This window comes from Ixodes scapularis, unplaced genomic scaffold (genome assembly GCF_016920785.2).
Source record: "Ixodes scapularis isolate PalLabHiFi unplaced genomic scaffold, ASM1692078v2 PGA_scaffold13__105_contigs__length_92229423, whole genome shotgun sequence".
Classification (NCBI taxonomy): Eukaryota; Metazoa; Arthropoda; class Arachnida; order Ixodida; family Ixodidae; genus Ixodes; species Ixodes scapularis.
This window is the reverse complement of record NW_024609839.1, coordinates 46608892-46628485: the sequence shown is the minus strand read 5'-3', so window position 1 is coordinate 46628485 and position 19594 is coordinate 46608892. Positions and strand designations below refer to the sequence as shown.

The 19594-nt window shown below is 46.5% G+C and overlaps 1 protein-coding gene across 1 annotated transcript; it reads right to left on the bottom strand.

Moving 5' to 3' along the window:
- Window positions 1–2073: 2073 nt before the first annotated feature.
- Window positions 2074–3030, bottom strand: LOC115325269 (sulfotransferase 1C2-like). Its single transcript, XM_029980036.2, has one exon. The coding sequence runs from the start codon at window positions 3028–3030 to the stop codon at window positions 2074–2076; it is 957 nt and encodes a 318-aa protein (XP_029835896.2).
- Between the last annotated feature and the right edge of the window lie 16564 nt (window positions 3031–19594).

Genomic DNA, 19594 nt, shown 5'->3' with positions numbered 1-19594 from the left:
AAAGGATGGGAGGAGGAGGGGTTACGCATTAGGAGGAGGAGCATACCGTCCCCTCTTCCTCCTCAAGAGCTGCGCTCTAATTCATCGTTACAGGAAGTTGTAAACGTCTTTCATTTTTTTTTCTTGAATACGAACACTTAATTGATATTCAAACGAAGTGAAAGTAAAACTGTTTCAATATGAGAACAAGTGCACCAATCGCCGAAGGACATCTCCCGCAATCTCGCTAAGGCCTGTGATTGGTCGTGGATGTCGTGACGTCAACACGGCTATCTCCTTGTTAATGTTTACCTATCCGGAGCAGTAGACGCATTAATTGGGAGTATTTTGTACATCCACATTAAAAAGCACTGAACAAAAACATATTTTCAATTTATTTTTTAGAGAAACTGTTTTCATCCTTTAGCCCAGTTCCAGTCATTCGTAATCACAAGGTTTGTAGAATAAATATTATGCAAGGGAATGGAAGATATCGAGTAATTTACCACATTTGTGCTCTTCAAACGTTTTCGCAAACCCGTGAGACCTTTATTTGTGCTCTCTGGGTAATTCAAACTGAGATCGATTTTTTAAAGGTGTATTTAAGTAATTCTTACTAACTCTGAGACTCAGTATTGAGTTTAATTTTGGTATCAGCCATTTTAAATGTATTTTCTCAAAAATATGGAGGCATTGCTGCAGGGGTAGGGGGTGGGACCTCTTTGCAACCTGTGATTGAATTGATTGATCCAATAAAGGAAATGAAATGAAATTGGCTACGCGGCACTCAGCATCACAGCATAAAGAACTTTGGGAGTAGCTTACAATGTTCATGTTTCTTGCTTTATAATGGTTCGATCGTTCATGTTATTTTCGTGGAATGTAATCTTATTGGCTGCGAATAAATAATATGATTTTCAGGGCAAGCCACGCTCCGCATTTCTTCATTTCACAATGACTAGAGTCATTCGTAAAATAAATATGTCTTTCTGCTACTGGGACTACGCTACTATACGGTGAGGATTCAACAAAAAGGCGAATAAAATTATAATAAGAGCGCTCTGACTGGAGATTGGGAGGTTGATGAAACGAAACAACGCACACACAAACACAACTTCTAAAACGCACCAACAAAAAGCCCGTTTTCTTATTATGTCATCAAAGAAACTTCTTAGAGAACGAACGATAAGGAATACCGGAGGACAGCCTAATATTTAGATTTTTGTGTGTGTGTTGATAGGGTAAAATATATATCGCACTTCGCAACCTTTCTTGCCTGTCCGTTATTGTGTTGCGCAGAAGCACGTCCGTCCGGGATCTGAGCTTTTCTAAGCTAGGGCTGCTTTAATCACTTTGTATCCGAGCGTCACGTAAAATGACAAATCCGTCTGCGGATCCCCGGACAGATTCGCGCGGTAATTTGTCGCCGGGAAGCAATCTGCTCGCCACCGTCGTAATTTTCTGCCATAAAAGAAATCTGCCAAAATCTAATATTTCAACACATAAAAAAAAAGTTTTTGTATTGACGCAGGTAATTAAGAAGCACGGAGGAAGCACAGGGTCTGGGTGATCTTGTGATACTCGTAGTTTCTTGTTAGCAACCGTCTTGGCCTCTCGAAGTGGCTGGGTTAGAAGCTCAATGCTCGCCTTGGGAGCTTCTTCATCGAGTGCAAGGGTTGCTCGCCTTGGGTTACGCGGCCTTCTCTTGGCCGCGTAACCCAAATGAGGTATTTTATATTGCATAGTGTTGGTGTGTTTACTTCAAGAGAGCGCATGCGAGAGCAGTTTTTCCAACACCGCAAGGGCCAGAGGCTGTATTTTCTGTTATTCGCGATAGACCGGAGACGCACGGACACGGTAGGATGCAAAAAGTGTGATTTGTGTGGTTGCTTGCCTCCGAACAAAATCACTTCGCGGCAAGACTGTTTCCACTAATGTCAACCAGGCATAAGGCTGGGTTCCAACAGGGCAGGAACCACCTCCAGCCAGACTGGTTAGATTTGTGTGAAACGAAGGCATATATTGGCTTAGGTGGCACATTTATTTCACACGATTATATATTTTGAAGCACACCAATGCAATTATGTCGCGAATTTAAATGCTGGAATCTAGGTCGGATGCTGCTAATTCGTTCCTCCAAAGACTCATAAGGTCAAAGCATTGACTCTTATCATAAATCCAGGCTCGCATCTGCTGTAGCAGTTCAGGTGTGAAATGTTCTCGCCAATCGGCGGTAGTTCCTTTGCGCATAGCACTTAATTTTCTCGGTTCGATTTTAATTTTCGACGGTGCATCTGCAATATCTTGAGGCAGGGGACGGATATTGTAGATTACGCACAGTTCATCAATGCTCATCTCATACGTGTTCCTCATATATTCGAGGCCGCTCTTAGAGAGGATTTCGTTCATGAGTCCGGTGTCCTTCTCGAACATCGAGGCGTATGTTTCACCAAAGAACTTTGCTAACTTGACTATAATGCCGGCAGTGTCCGCCTTCAGCTCCTCGTAGGTCAGAAAGAGGACGTTTGAGGCATGTCTCCTGGCGTACCCGGACAACACGTGTTCTAAATGATCCGCCTGACCAACCCGGCCCTTAATAAACGCTTCTACAAAGTCTTCGAATTTACCGTCTTCAAATCTATAGTGAGGTAGATTTTTGATGTAATGGTAGAAGGAGACACAGGCGTCCAAAGGGTTGCGTGCCACGTAGATGTACTTGGAGTCATTACTATATCGGATCTGTCCGAAAGGCAAGTGCGTACGCAGGAATCTTGGCGATGTATAGGAAACTGACACTCCATTCATTTCGAGGCATGGAGCTTGTCTTACAAAGTCTGCGAGATCTCTGGGAGACTGACCTCTGTTCAGAATAAGGAGGGCAATCTGTGAAACCCAGTGCGTTCCCGATTTTGGATAGGTTACAAGAATCACGTCATCGGCTGCTGGTTTGAAACTCAAGGCTTCACGATAAACCTCTGGCTTTACAATAGGAGACCGAGGGACTCCGTCAATCATCTGCAGGTGTGGAGTTCGTTTTGGTGCCACATGCATGTTGACTTGCTTGACCTCTTCTGAAGCACCTGCGCAAACAAATATCGAGATCGTTTGTAACTAAGCACGCCTCAAAAACAGCAAGGTAGGGAAGAAAGGACCACCAGCCGGCGACCTAGAAAAGTTATTAGACAGTAATTGTTCCCATCTATGTACTGATGTTTGTTATCATCTCTTTAACGTTAATTTTTAAACAATAGTTTAATTGGTAACAAAAACTAAAGTCGGGGAAGTACTTCGGTGCTGCGCTGCACGTTTCAGGCAACGCTAGAAGGTAAAAAAAGCTACTAGATAAAACTCTAAAAGAAACGTTACTTCGAATTAGCCGATGTGCTAAAGAACTGACCGAGGTTAATGGAGAAGAAGCGCTTTGGGGGTATTTGAGATTTCAATTGCACGTCAAACAAATCATGTGTAATTCAAAGTGAACCCCAGATTTTCGCGTGGTAGTGCCTGTGGCACATTGCTGGTTCGAAACATAAATTCCTAATCTAGCCAAGTTTTATTGAGAAATTCAGCCTTTTTTCTTTTCTTGAAATGTACGCAATGAAGTAATCATATACCAGATGATCACTGTCCAGGCTATGTCGTTTTCTAAACTGTTTTTTTTTTATCATTAATATCAAAGAGTAGCGTCAGAAAAAGAAAACGGCCAGGGCGAAGACTAAGGGCAAAAACGATGACGTCCTTTCTCGGTGCAAAGCTATGTAAGGTTTCAGATCTTCAAAGGAATATACGAATCGTCAAAGTATGCTGAACGATCTCTTTCGGATTTTAACGCTCAAAACCATAAATACTTTTATAAGCAGTCAAACTACATTTCCTTCGAACATTACTAGCTGGGCATTGCGAACTCCAAGAAATTAGAACCGGAAAGAAAAATGTTATTTCCGCTGTAAAATTGTGGAAAGAAAAGGGTGTTTGTTTGCTCATTTCTTTCGTTCAGAATATATTTCATCGCTTATCGCGGTCTCCCCGGTACCAGATGTTGTGTTGCGTCACGGCGTACGGAATGGACGCGAACAGACGTCACCGGGCAGCTGTCACTCGGGAACCATCAATCCGCCGGCGTAGGCATTAATTGTATTTTAGACGCTGACAGCTTGAGATACGCCGGGTGTGGAGAGCCTTCGGCATTTTATTATTGCTTCGCAGTCGAATACGGCGAGGAACTGTTGCCAAACCCGTCTTTGGCGCAGCAGAACGCAAGGAGCGTCAACCCAATCAAAGGGCAACTTTAAGAGCACGCGGGAAAAACGCGACGACGAAACAGCCAAGCTCGCGGCGCCGTTATTGGCTGTAAACCGGGGGTAAACCGAAGCACGTGGGCCCATTTGGCGATAAACAAACGCGTGAGGAGCTCGAAGCGCGGATGAACTTGCACGCAGCATGAGATTGGTAGGCAGGCAGCCAATCAACGTCATGTGACGTGACGTCATGATATCACGTGTTATTATGACTTGACACCACGACGACATGTCACGTGACCCTAATTGATGTTACCTGACGTGGCACGACATAGTCATATAACGAGGTTTGAATGCGTCAAGTCATGCTGTCGCGTGACATCGTAAGGTCACGTCTCTTTAATGTTCCCGATGCGTTGAGTAGACAATTTTACGGACGAACGAACGAGCAAGTTTCTGGGCGTATATGTTCCCTTAAAAAGTTCCATACCTTAAAAGGTTTGACCCCTTGAATGTATGCAGGATGTTTCACGAAAGGTGGACAGATTCAATTACGCGGAAACTACGCGTCGCAAAAAAAAAAAAGAAAAAAAAAGAAAAAAAAGGCTTGTTTTGTTTTGTTACTAGGCCAGGGGCGTATTTAGGAAAATTATTAAAGTCGGAGATAATTAGATGTTAATTATTTTTGCGTAATTGACTTTTTTAATATTGTGTCTAAGAGAATTGTTTCAATTAGAAAATTGCTCAACATCATCGAAAAACACTAAATTGACAAATTACAGAACGATAGAAGGCACGCAAAGTATTTTGCGGCTTTCTGAAAAACCGCACAGCGGGAGTTGGTTGCACTTTTTCTCCACGGGGCGCGGTGCCGTCAGGGCCGAGATGCGCTCCGATTGTAAAGCGAAACTTAAAAAACCCGTAAAATTTGTGCGGTTTTTCAGAAAGCCGTAAAATGGTTTCGCGTGCTTTTTGTCGTTCAGCAATTTGTTTATGTAGTGTTTTTCGATGATGCTGAGCATTTTTCTAATTGAAACCATACCCCTGAACACAATATTAAAAAGTTAATCACGTAAAAATATTTAACAGTCTAAATATCGCGGACTTTATTAGCTTTCCTAAATAGGCCCCTGGCCCAGGACCAAAACGACACAAGCCTTTTTGTGTTTTTTTTTGCGACGGGTAGTTTTTGCAATATCGAATTTGTCCACTTTTCGTGAAACACCCTGAATATAGGCCAGCACACTTTAAAACACACCTACCTGCTTTTGTTCCGAAAATACCAATGTCGAATTAGTACTGAAGCTTTAGAAGTAGGTAACCGCTCACAACATGAAGAAAACGTTGGAGTGTTCGGTAGAAGGGCGCAAGCATAGAAAATAAACACTGAAACGATAGGTCACATATGTATGACGTAAACTAAATTATGAACTCTCTGAACAGTGTGTGGACCACAGCCTCTGCTGCCCATTACCGAAGTAAGATTACTCCAGACTGAGCCGAAATTGCTAGGCGTACATCGTTGTTCCCTCCTCAGTCTCTATCTTATTTTATTATTTCTGTGGGACTTTCAGAATTCCCATACTTTCTCCTACTTCTGGGCAGAGACCGTCGTAGTAAACAATTGGAGAGGAAGTGTTTTACAAAAGTATCTGGCAACACGTCCCTTCTTTTTCTAATTTTCATTAATGATATCACGCACGGAATTTCATCGAGTATAAGGTTGTATGTTGACGATTGCGTTTTATACAGAGAAGTGTCCGATGACACCGACGTCCAGGCCCTACAGGGTGATTTAAATAAGATCACAGAGTGGTGTGACAAGTGGAAAATGTTCCTTAATGTATCCAAATGTGTCCACGTTCGATTCACTAGAAAACGTAAAATTGTCTCTGCCGTTTTTAAATTAAACAAATCTCCCTTTGCAGCTTAGCACTGAGGCAGTTTATCTCGGGGTACGCCTAACCGCTGATTTAAGATTGAATGATTATGTGAAGTTCTTATGTTCTAACGCCAGCGGCATGCTCCATTTTTTGCGTCGCAATTTCAGAAAAGTGTCGGCTCATTTGAAAGAAACTCTCTACTTATATTACGTCCTCCCAATCCTGGACTATGCTGGTATTCTTTGGGACCCACACAGGCAAACATTTATAAATCAGATTGAAAGAATTCAAAACCACGCCGCTAGATATGTGCTAAATAACTATAATTTTTATGACAGTGTCTCTCAATTAAAGCTTCAGCTCGGATGGAAACCTTTACAACTAAGACGAAACTGCCTCCGTCTCAAGTTTATGTATAATCTTTATCACGGTAGCGTCGGTATAGATACGTCGAGATATCTATTGGAACTTCATTACGTTTCCCTGAGAACTGGTAATCAAAAAAAGATCCGAGAATTTCGCGCACGGACCGACGTTCTAAAATATTATTTTTTTCCGCAGACAGTTAATGACTGGAATGTGCTGCCCGACTCACTTGTAAAGCTTCCTACTGTACAATCATTTTTTGGTGAAATTATGTTATTGTAGTCGGTTCGATGTGTGACTTCTGCACGCTGTTAATCATTTTTTGTTTCATATTATTACGCTTTATATTGGCATGTTTCTCCCGTTTGACATGGTTATTTTGCGGTTATTCATTTTCTTATATTATTGCAGTATATATGCTTCTCCTGCTTGGGGCCTTGTTATTTGATGTTGCTGTTCTGCTGTACGTTTGCTTTTGTAAATTTCTTTCGTCCCCCCCTACTGTAATGCCCTTCGGGCGATGTAGGTACCAAATAAATAAAAATAAAACATTCTCTGTTATAACTGTTAGATTTCCGAGACAGGCATGTAGATGTGCTTTGGGAATGCACAATTGGCAATGCCAGACACTTCTAGGTAACACACACTGCGGTTCCTTAGGTTTCCCTAGTTTGGTGCCTTGATTTGCTTACGAACCAAAATGAACACCATAATGGGTTGAGGATTGCCATTCGCTCTCACTTTTATTGAGATCCTATAGTTCAGTTGTCTACACAAACTCTGTGCTGACCTTATGGTCACTCACCTCCAGAATATTTGTAGGCTTCGAATGAAAAAAGAAAATTGGTTTTTGCGAAATTAAGGAGTGCTTTTTGACTCGTGTGTTTATCTGTGCTCTGGAATCTGGCATATGTATGATGATATAGTTTGATAACTTCTGCATTAATGCGTCGGTTTAGTTCTCTTAAAACAAAACTTGTCTTTGCAGAAATTATGTTTTTGCTGCATGAATTCGTGGTGTTAGACACAGTACGACGAACATGGAAAGGTAAACCATAAGTGGTTAACAAAGGTTCCTATTTAGTCTCTACGCTACTAAGCAAGGGTTAGGGCGGCTCATTGAGTTATCTCGATAGAATATGTACTACAAAGTCCACACATTAATGGCATAATTCACCGAATGCGACGTGAAATACACACCGAGACCTCCTGCTATAGCGATTCAATGGCCGGCGGGTGCTTCAACGTCCTCATACGCCAGTGAGACGATTCCTCAGAGATTATCTGTTTAGAAAAAAAAATATTGAACTGAAACAAATCTGGAAAGTCTGCCATCACGTTCTTACCGCGGTATGATGCGACGTCAACTATATATAAACGAAAATAGCAAAAACAAGAAATGTCAAAGGGGATGTTTAGAGATAAAAAAAAAACATGTTTTCGTTTGGTTCGAGAATTCCGAAGTTGGTGGTTTTCGGATAAATCAAAATCCTGGAAAAAGTTTACATTATTAATTTATTTGCTTCCTCACGTTTATGAAAAAGCACAAAAGATACCAACACGGCACCTCCTATCGGGAAAAACGCAGTTGTCAAGTCCTGCAGGTAGATATTGGAGTTGTTTTTAATTTTATTTATCGATGTCTCTAATTCCATGATATGAAGCATCAAAGCAGAGCTCTCAGAATATGAACTAAGTCTGTTAAAATTACTAGGGACGCACCATATTGAATTACACTTTTTGTATAGTTTATTTTTATTTTTCTTCAGATACCACAACTTCAAGGTAGATCAATATTTCACTTTTCTTTTTCATATACATCTCCAGGAGGAGAATGCTCTTGATTTTATTAGTAGCCTTTCCATAGCCTGCCAGAGACAGTTCCTTGGATTGCATCGCACCCACTCTTTCACAGCTGAGTGTCACGTGACAGTGCAACATTCAGCAGAGAACGTTTGTAGCAAAATATTTGCAACTCCAGCCCGCCGCTCGCCATCTCGTGGACGAACGCAAAACCAGAGGAGCGGGGAGGTTGGCAGGGACTGTCGGCCTTGGTGCCTTGGTTCTGGTATTAAACCATGCTTCTGGTCGGAGTGCTTGTTCGGGGAGTGGTTTTAACGAAAAAAAGTGGTAAAATAAGAATTATTGTCTCCCGCCTTCCAAAAGTGCTGTGCGAAGGGACCAGGGTGTCTAATTTCATTGGATACTTTTCATATGTTGCATACACTGCGGATTTCTGGTCTTGCAGGCAGCAGCTCAATCTGTGCTCAACATGACAGCAAACGCTCCCGCTACTAGTATAGAGCTCTATCGTACGGTCTACGAAAAAGTCTATTCTTTGCACTGGATAGAAGAAAACTTGTTGCGCAACAGACATCGCTCATGGGTTCGCGCTTTAAGTCCTTTACAAGGAACATGACCATTTGCTCCAAGCACTTTCAAAAGACAGAATACTCGTAGGCTACTTGCTTTCAGTTAACTACAAAGGCAAATAAAGAAATAATTGAAGCATTTTGAGCACATCTCTGTTAGCAAGCCGTTCGTGTCAAGAGCTAAGAACAAAGAGTTCTGGGCGAGACGTGTCGCAACGATGCGAATAACACAGTACACATGTGTGCGGTATTTCAAAAGATATATTTTTAATGGAGCAATAAATAGAAACCCCTAAATACGCCGATGACGTTAATGGGGACATTTAGCACAGCGTTACAAGAGGTTACATTGACCATGACAACGCTCCGGGCGCGCGCAGAAAATTATGCTTCAAATGCTCAGATTGACCTCCCGGTTGCAATGATGCACCGTACGGTAGCCTGCTGCCAAGCTATCCTAGAACTTCCTATCAACAACCATAGCGCAGTTTGATCACGTTTTGCAACACATTAAATCGCGACGGTGAGCAGCGAGTTGTGAGCATGTCACAAAACGGCACCAGTACTGTGAACGCTAGTGTTAAGGAGATGGACGCTCACCGTGTGCGGTTCACTTTGTAAAGCAATAATGACCAGTCAAAACGTAACAACCACGACATCAATATCGCCCTCAAAAATATTTTTCTGAAACCGTGACGTTGCCGGTGAACCAAACGCCTTCGCGCCTACACAAATCTTCTCAAGTTGAGTTTTGCACAGGTTTTGATTATCACACGCTCCTTTTCCTAATGCACGCCAACATCTCCGTCCCCTGCAATCTCCTGCCCTGAGAGCTTCGCATATGAGGAAAGATAATTTTTTTAGCGCACTGGCCAGCGTCAGCGAGCAGGCGCAAAGAAATTCTGAAGAATCTATCCCCGTCTTTTCCGTCATCTCGAAACTACCGCCCCTCCGTCTATAAGGTGCTGGATATGCAAATACCGGATGCAGTTTCCCGCTGCGTTTAGCGTGCAGGTTATTCAGACAATAGGAGACTACAGCCTACACCGCGGTCCGCCACAAAATTTCATCGTTTTCGGCAGTCGCCCTAAAGAAAAATACAGTGTACATCAATTCGATCCGCAACTAGCATAACGAGAGTCTCTAAGCTAAGCTATGCGTTCAGAAACTAAAATAAAAGGGAAACGAATCGCCTTTCAGATTAGTTGGTAGTGTGTAGAAGTAATTGTACACGGGCCTTTCAAGGTGAATCGTACTTTTTTATTTCTACATAGAAAACCACAAATTAGAAAAGCAGGAAACAATAGCACTAGTTCAGAGTGTTTCCCGTGACATCCAGGCACAACTGCAATTGGTATGGAATCGCCCGATATTGCTGGTGTAGAAAGGACTAGGTTTCGTCACCTTACTCATGAGAACCCATTCAAAAGAGGCGTCTGACACCGGCTGTTGTTGGTAGCGGAGCTGTTGACACCATTCCTACACTTCCCTTCGTAACGTGTTTTTCACCCCCGTATTGTACTCGTAATGTTCTCAAATTTGACTTGGTTGATATTTTTTTTCGCCAGGAGTTTTATATTTCCCCTTGTTTCGCACTACAGACACTCTGCTCTCCACCAGAACAGCTTAAACGGCTTCGCATGTTTGAGTTATTTCGCTCCTGGTGCTGGATATTTAAGGGTTACGTTAATGTTTACCATAAGGTACTTGTCATCTACACGTGTTCAGCAATTTCTTATCCACCTTGAACGAACCTCGTATAATAAGGCTAAAACAATAGTAAGCTTGAAATGCTAAAACCTTACGACAAGACACCTGATCTTACCTTTTAGAAAATTTGTCGAAAACCGACGTGATGGTGAAAAGGCAGCAAGAGGACTTTTTTTTTTTTTTTTGCAGATGCGGCGTTTAAATCCCTTTTTGTACGGCTGTCGCACAAAACACACACAAAACCTCATTCGCTCCCAATACCGCAAAAGTGCGGTAAGCCATCTGCACTGCTACGAATAGTAGAAAGTAGAGCACTAGAACATTTGTGATTCGAATTATGTCTTCTCGTTTGTTTGTTTCGCCCTATACAAATGCTGCCCTAATAATTCTTTTTTGCTTACATCTGCAGTCATATCTGTGACAAGACCACTCAGAACCGTTTCGCTTCTTTCTGTAACCGGGTCACGTGGTGTCACAGCTGGGTACAATTCTTGGAGGAAATGCAGGGCGCGAAAAAGAAAAGCTGAATTACTTTCTCGTGGATTTTGTTTGTCGAACATGTAGCGGGCTAGAAATATACAACGTATAAAACTTTAACCCGCCACCCACCATTGAAGGGAGCGAAAAATACCAACTTTAGCACACAAGCAAAAAAAAAAAAAAAAATTAAACCATGAAACATTTAATAAATTATTTAATGGTGCCTATCCTTCCACAATAGAGCATATTGCCGCGCGCGCAGCGGGCGAAGTAGGCAGCGCGCGCGTGGCCTAACGTTTATCGCGCTTGCCTCTCACGCAGAAGGCCAGGGTTCGATTCCTGGCAGCGGCTACACATTTTTGTTGACAGTGTAATTTGATGTTCTGGTGAATCCGAGAACCGTTTTGTTGATTCGCGGTTAGAATGTTCTACGCGCCGAACGTTCTACGCCGAACGATCCAGAAACCCACGAGGCTACATAAGGGATTCCGCCAGGCGAGCGCAGTCAGTTTTCGCCCCAGCGTTCGACTCTGCTGTTACGCCGACTTCGACGCCCGCGACGCTCTCTTATTATCTTTTGTACCCTTTTATTTTTGGCACAAGTTCGCCACATTAAACGTTTATTTATTCCTGTTTATTTCTTGTTAATTGGTCACCACCCGTGACATTTTGGTGGAGGTGCGGGGTACCCGCATGCCCGTGCAGCGCTCCCCTCCGAGTTCCCGCAGTGCAAGTCCGGACCCAGCCTCCCGAGGACCGAGCGAAGACCAGATCGAGACCCGAACCAGTCGCCGCACCCAAGGTCTACCCCCGGAACACGGACTTCTGCCACCCCGGACCAGGCAGCCAACAAGGCTGACGATGGCCAACCAGTCGCAAGCCCCCGCCGCTTCTACCGTCATCTACATGCCCGTCGCACCGCGGACGGCTGCCCCCTTCCACGGTGAACTCTACGAAGACGTAGAAGACTGGCTCCTGCAGTACGACCGAGTGGCCCGCCACAACGGATGGACTGATGAGCAGCGCCTCCAGAACATTTACTTCTCACTGTAAGGAACGGCAAGGCAGTGGTATGAAAATCACGAAGTCGCCTTGACCACGTGGGAAGTTTGTAAGAACGAATTGAAGAAAACATTTGTCAGTCAACACCGACGTGAGCGCGCCGAAGACCTGCTTCGAGGGAGAAACCAGGGACCCAAGGAAAGCGTGACATCTTTCACTGAAGACGTCCTCCGCCTGTTCGCCCGCGCCGACCCGCAGGCCACAGATGAAAAGAAGCTGCGGGTACTCATGCGAGGTGTCAGGGATGACATTTTCGGCGGCCTTGTCCGTAACCCTCCTTCGACGGTGGAAAGCTTCATCTCGGAGGCAACCAACCTTGAAAGGGCGCTCCTCGCAAGGGCGAGCCATTACCAGCGGTATAATGGCGTCACCGCGATTTCACCATCTACCTGCAGCATCAGTTCCGGCAACTCTGACCCCACTGCAATCCGTGAGATAATCAGAGACATTGTCCGCGAAGAGCTTAGGAAGGTGGTGCAGGCAGCAGAACGACCAACTGCGCTCTCACTCACAGAGCTCGTTAAAGAAGAAGTGCAGCGTGCCATTCAACCGGAGTCTCCTGTCGGCATCGCTGAACCAGAAGAACCGGTGGTAACCTACGCTTCAGTAGCGCGACGACCACCACCGGCTGCTCACCAATACACGCCGCCACCTTGACGAGACGCCCCAACGCCACACTACCTCCGACGACAAGAAGAGCGGGTCCCGTACGTCCGTCCGGAACAGCCCGCACCCAGACGTGTGGAGGACGTGTGGAGGACGCCCGATCGACGCCCCCTGTGCTTCCACTGCGGGGAAGCAGACCACACTTACCGCCGATGCCCGTACCGACGACTCGGGCTGCGCGGATACCACCCAAACGACCCGCGCCCCCGGTATGGTGAACGCCCTCGGGAGATCGACGAGTACCTGCGACGACCCCAGTCCCCCGAGCCTGCGTCCCGCCGAGAGTTCCGGTCGCCGTCGCCGCGACGTCCAGCTTCGCCGATGCACCGACCCCGACGTGAAAGCCTGTCGCCCCTCGCTCCACGCCGGGGAAACTAGGCGCGGCAACCCCTGGAGGTGGAGTTGCCGAAGACGACCAACGCCAAGATCCTCCACGAACGTCGGAGGGCCCCCACTCCAACGCTACCGGAGTCCGAAACGACGCCCCTGCAACGGTGTCCAATAACTTAAACGTCATCATCGACGGCCACGACGCATCAGCGCTCGTGGACACCGGAGCAGACTACTCAGTCTTGAGTGGGAGGCTCTCCCGTCGCCTGCGAAAAGTGACAACGCCGTGGGAGGGCCCTCAAATACGAACCGCCGGTGGGCACCTCATCACACCAGTCGGGCGATGCACCGCTCGCGTCGAGATCCACGGTGAGACGTGCCCTGTAAAGTTCGTCGTTCTGCAAGACTGTTCGATGGACGTTATCCTCGGAATGGACTTCCTCTGCGAGTATGGCGCCGTCATCGACCTCGGAGCAAACCGGTTGACGCTGCGAAAGCCTGTTTCACCACCGGAGGAACCCAAAGCGACGTCATCTGCGGTCCGAGTCCTTGCCAGCCACGTGAACTTACCGCCGCGGTCGAGTGTTTTCGTACCCGTCGGGATCACCGAAGATTTCTGCGGCGAAGTTCTGCTCGAAGGAAGCCTCCAGTTGCTTCTGGGAAGAGGAATAGGCGTCGCAAGAGGAGTTGCTGAACTTCAGGATGGCCGCACTGTGGTCCTCGTCACGAACTTCCGAAATGAAGCGCAACACCTCACAAAAGGTGCAGCCGTGGGCCAGGTCGAGGAACTCCAAAACTCCGCCGCTGTCGCCGCCATTACTGACGAATTCTCGCCACCTCAGCAAGACAGTGCGTCGCCAGCGCAGCTCGACATTGACCCTAAACTCCCGGGCCCGAAACGACGACAGTTGATTAACCTTCTCGCCGAATACGGCGACTGCTTCGCCACGTCGTCGAAGGTGCGCCAAACCACCGTTGCGAAGCACCGCATTGTTACCGAGGACGACGCGCGCCCTGTGCATCGATCGCCATACAGAGTCTCCGTTAAAGAAAGGCAGGCGATCCAGGAGCAAGTTCAAGAAATGCTGAACGACGACATAATTCAACCTTCAAGATGTCCTTGGGCCTCTCCAGTCGTACTGGTTAAGAAGAAAGACGGGACGCTTAGGTTCTGTGTAGACTACCGGCAGCTGAACACGGTGACGAAGAAAGACGTCTACCACTCCCCCGCATCGACGACACTCTAGACCGGCTGCGCCACTCTCGATATTTCTCATCGATGGACCTGAAGAGCGGCTACTGGCAGATCGAAGTCGACGAAAGGAACCGAGAAAAGACAGCCTTCGTCACGCCGGATGGACTGTACGAGTTCAAAGTGATGCCCTTCGGACTGTGCACGGCGCCAGCAACTTTCCAACGTGTCATGGACACCGTACTGGCAGGACTGAAGTGGCAGAGCTGTCTCGTCTACCTGGACGACGTCGTCGTGTTTTCCAGCGACTTCGACGAGCACTTGCGACGACTCCGAGCAGTTCTCCAAGCCATACGGACCGCCGGACTTACCCTGAAGCCGTCAAAGTGTCGGTTCGCTTATGACGAACTGAAGTTCCTCGGCCACATGGTTAGTAACGAAGGTGTCCGCCCAGACCCCGAAAAGACTCGTGCCGTCGCAGCATTTCCAGCGCCAAGAGACAAGAAGGCCGTCCGAAGGTTCCTTGGGCTATGTGCCTACTATCGGCGCTTCGTTCGAGATTTCGCAAGAATTTCCGCACCGCTCACACACCTCACGAAGGACGCCGAGAAGTTCGAATGGGCCGATGAACAGCAGCAGGCATTTGACGAGCTGAAGCGACGACTGCAGACTCCTCCTGTTCTTGGACATTTCGACCAGGATGCGGAAACCGAGATTCACACGGACGCAAGTAACGCAGGGCTTGGCGCGGTTTTGGTTCAAGTACAAGAAGGCACCGAGCGAGTCATCGCCTACGCAAGTCGGACATTGACCAAGGCGGAGAGAAATTACTCCACGACTGAGAAAGAACGCCTTGCGGTCGTCTGGGCAATCACGAAGTTTCGTCCGTACTTATACGGGAGCCCGTTCCGGGTACACTGTTAGCGAAAATGTAATATTTCGCCTGTTTACACCCCATTTTCACTCGTTAGCATATTTTTACACGCTCTGCTAGTGATAAATCGTCAAAAAATTACTTCGGGTAGTAAAAATTGGTGTTTCGGTTTCGGTTTACACGACTAGGCGTGTAAGCAACACTGAAAACACCCCAGCCCAACACCCCAAAACGTCGAGCGCCATGTTGCTTCTGCCTTGAAGCGGTACGGCGGACGTAGCAGCCGAAGGTGAGTGTTTGATTTTTTTATCAAGTTTGTATAGAATGTAGCACGTCTCAGATTTTTATTACATGACATTCAAGAACGTTAGATTTGCTTTGAGCAAGCCGGCTCAGGCGTTAAGCCCGATTCACACAACCGGCGTTTAGCCACCCCGTCGATTGGAAACGACTCGACTGCTCGCCGGTTCTTTTGCGCGAGCTTTCGCTCGGGCGCTGTGAACCCTATGAACTGTGGTGCTTAAAGCTAGCACAATTAGGCACGGCTAGCGTCCCGGTGGAAGCTGCAGAGAGCGGAAACCGAAGACACCGTCGCATAAGATTGGCGAAGCCACGATCCTGCGCTGATCGTTGTCCCGCCGCTCTCTCCGGCAATATCGACACTTCGCTGCTGGGTGTCTCGTATTTCGACGTTTTAGAGAAACTTGGCATTGGCAAGCGCGAGGAGTCTCTATATCGTTTTCTCCGTCGCCTGCGTGGAGGAAACACGGTGGCGATAGAAACATATGCTCATGCAGTCAGTCAACTTCGACAATCCCCCTGTTCCCTCAATCCTATCGCATTCTTTGACTGCGTTTGTGACAACAACGTTTCCCCAGTGTGAAAGCTTTCAGTCACAACGGGCTACAAACTGGGTTGTGCATTGCATGTAGCCCTGAGGGAATTCTTCGCCGGAGACACCAGCACATTAGTTTCATTGGTAAGGTGACCGGCCACTAACGTGTTTGGCAAATGAAGCGATCACGGGCAATAGAAATGCAAACAATGTTGAATGAATATTAAGGTGGTTGTAGCCAGAGCCTGCCAGTTGAAATCAACCTTTAAGAATATAGTCTCCGGTAACTTCTTTTTGCACTTAGGATTGCAATTTTAAACACAAAGCCACTCCACATAGCTGTCGAAAATCGTGTAAACAACAGCAGTCATCGTCCCCGGTTCGGATGAGCGAAGCCTTAGCTTGATGAAAAGAATGGCGGTCTATACTTCTTGGTTGTTTCAATCACAACCTCGCACAGCTGAACAGACAAACAAATCAAGGAAATATATCCCGCGCTGGCTTGCAAATCACAGCACACAAGCAGGGTACATAGCAGAGCAGAAAACACTGGCAATGAGCACACGGAGGCATGCAGCTTCCTTTCTTTTTCCCTCGGCGAATGATTGGTTTGCTGCAGCATTCCGTAAGCACGTCGACATTCGAAAGTTGAGCCTGATCTGTCTTGCAGTGCCTTGCGGAAAGGCAAGTATCGCCCACCATTCCACAAGGCACTGCAGGACTGGCAAATGTGTGAACAGTGCTTTGCAATAAAGGCCATGATTGGGCAGCAGGTGCCCATCTAAAGACATTTAATATTGATTGGCATTGAACTAACCTTTCGGCTTCATCACGTAGCAAGCATGGGTAAGGTATAATTCAAGAACATTTAATGTTAATACGTTGTGGTGCTTTCCCATCTGTTTCGGTGTCACGGAGTGGGGTTCAAATTAAGAAAAATAATTCAATGATCCACTCTGAGAATAAACGAGAAATTACGGGAAAAGAACAAGAGAGCTAAGTTCGACCATTGGCTAGCGCTAGGTCCACGCCTGGTGTATAATCAGTAGAGAAAGATGATGACACAGGGAGGATAAGCAAACAAAAGATTAGATTTAATAAAGTGAAAAACTAAGCTGTACACGGCAATAGAGCACTCAACACAAACCACACTCCAGCTCAAAGCTATGGAGCCCTGCGAGCCAGAAACTAATACTAAAAAGACTCGACGCTCATAAAACCGGAATGAGCCAACAAAACAGTGACGAAAACCCGACACTAACAACGAGAGCAAACCGAGATGGAGCTCGAACGTTACCGCTACACACATGGGATAATCCCCCAAAACAGTCGCGACAGAAAGTAGCACTGTGTAAAACTCTTCCCAACATTCAACAATTCGTACTTCAGAGCCAGAGAATGCAGTAGACAAGTCCTAGAAAACCAGGCTTAGCTTTCCGGTAGGTGCCGAGCCCAGAGCAGTCCGTAGTCTGGAGTTGTCGGCCGAAGAACGGCGTCTCGAAGTCCAGCGGTCCAATTAGAGGCTTGATGAGGTCGACACCGCGCACCACACAGCCACACACGCTTCAGCACAACAAACTCAAACACTTGTCCGACAGGCAGGGCAGAAGCCAAAAATTACACGTTCCAAGACTCATCTGCAGGGAGTAACCACGTTGAGTAGCGACCCGGCCAGCTCTGGGGTTGGACTACCTTCTTTGTTCCCGAACCCCCTTTTATAGGCTCGTCTACCGACCAACCTCCCGTTTCCCCGCCTTTCGGGTCAGTCAACTTTCAAGAAAAACAAAGCTACACAGCAACGACCCAAATGGCAAAACCTATTACATTTTTCAGACAACCAAACATATGTGCCCATCCATTCCCCCGTACGAGTCCAAAAACATCAATTATCGCCGATACATAGAACACGACAGGCGGCAGACTGAGCAAAGCCGCCGCCTTCAAAAAGCGTGCTAGCCAGCGTAAACATCTTTGTATCCCGGCGGCACCCCTGCATGTCAAATCGGCACCATACGCGAGCCAGCATACGCACCCCTCCGTCCGCGAGGTCAAAGCCACAAACTGTGACCTGGGATGATCTACGTCGCCCGTTAACAAAAACCCATTCCGCAAACGAGCAAATTCGTTGGGGACTTAGAAAGGAACTACGACGGGACGAACTGAGATTAAAGGTGGCACCACACTCCCCCTTTTTGACCGTACCAACACTTAAAGTGGTCCAAAAAAAAGATCATAAAAGTATTTAAAAAAATGAAGAGAAGCCTGAATTTGTGACACCCGGTTTCTCCATCCTGTGTTTTTTTTTTGCTTTTTCTATTACAAAGCGAGACATTATTCCAGCCGTAGGCACCAGATGTAATTCCCGTCTGCGATCATAAGATTATAGGATCCTAACTGCCGGCAGCTAAGTGTCAATTACATCCGGCTTGTGCATACAGTGCAACATCTTTTGCTATTCAGCCGATCATCACTTTACAGCTTGGGTATCTGTTCTTGTAAACGACAGTAGTGCTACATGTTAAACGGCTCTAAAGCGATAGAGCAAACTCACATCTCATTATCTTTTAGCTGAATAAACTGTTTGTTTGGTTATGCTTGTTATCCAATTTTTGTTTTAAATTCAATTTTCTCATATAAACACCTTACATTATAGAAAAAAATCTTTTTATAGTACGGAGGTGTCCATATTAAGAAGACATGACTGTATCATCTTTGAAACTAGTTTGCCACAGCCAGTGTTATAATATGTATTGATTTTTTATGCAGTGCCTGCCTTTCCTTGCCCCTTGTGAGGACGACTGAGAAAGCGACTTTGCGCCACAACGACGGATGGCAAGTGTCCCAAGTGTCGTCACCTATAGTGGTCATGTGCTATGTGTTCGCAGCATTGTAAGCCGACCGTGGAGCACTTTCAAAAGGGAACTTTCGCCATGTGCACAGTATGGCCGTGTACAATACGGGGCACGTACAGTCAGAAGAATTATGAGGGGGAACATGCGGGCGCGTGTCACTTGGTACAGGCAGAGCAGCCTAGCAAGTGTCATGCTTGTGCACTGAGGGGCCCTGGTTTGAAGAGCCGAGGCAGAAGTTACAGCGGCGGTGTCACCGCCCTGGCGGCTTGTCGCCGAAGCAGAAACGGGGTTAGCTAGCTTTGCTCGTGGCTGGCTTTGTGTAGTGTGTGTAGACCGGGAACGTAGGCTTATGAACTTCGGCAACAAGAATACTACACGGCTTTGGTGTTTTGGTACGAGCAACAAACGTGACACTATCTGCTACGACTAGCTACGACCACCCACCGCAGCGATGAAGGCATCCAAGAAGCAGAACCTGTGTATTACGCCGTTGCCGTAACCCAACAGTGCTCATTTGTCATGGAGGGCTTTCCGCCCAGAGACTTTGCTCGTCACTGAGTGTTATTTCCCGTGTTTCTCTTTGTGTGCGCAGTGGCTGGACGGGCCTCATACAGCAGTTCTTCAGTCTCAAAGGTGACTAAAAGTTGAAGTTGGATGGACTTGCAGCAATCCCCTCGGTTGGTGCGTGTGACAGAACCTTTGTACGGCATCATCGGGAGGATGCTGTTGTGAGTTAGCAAGTTGTCCAATTGTAT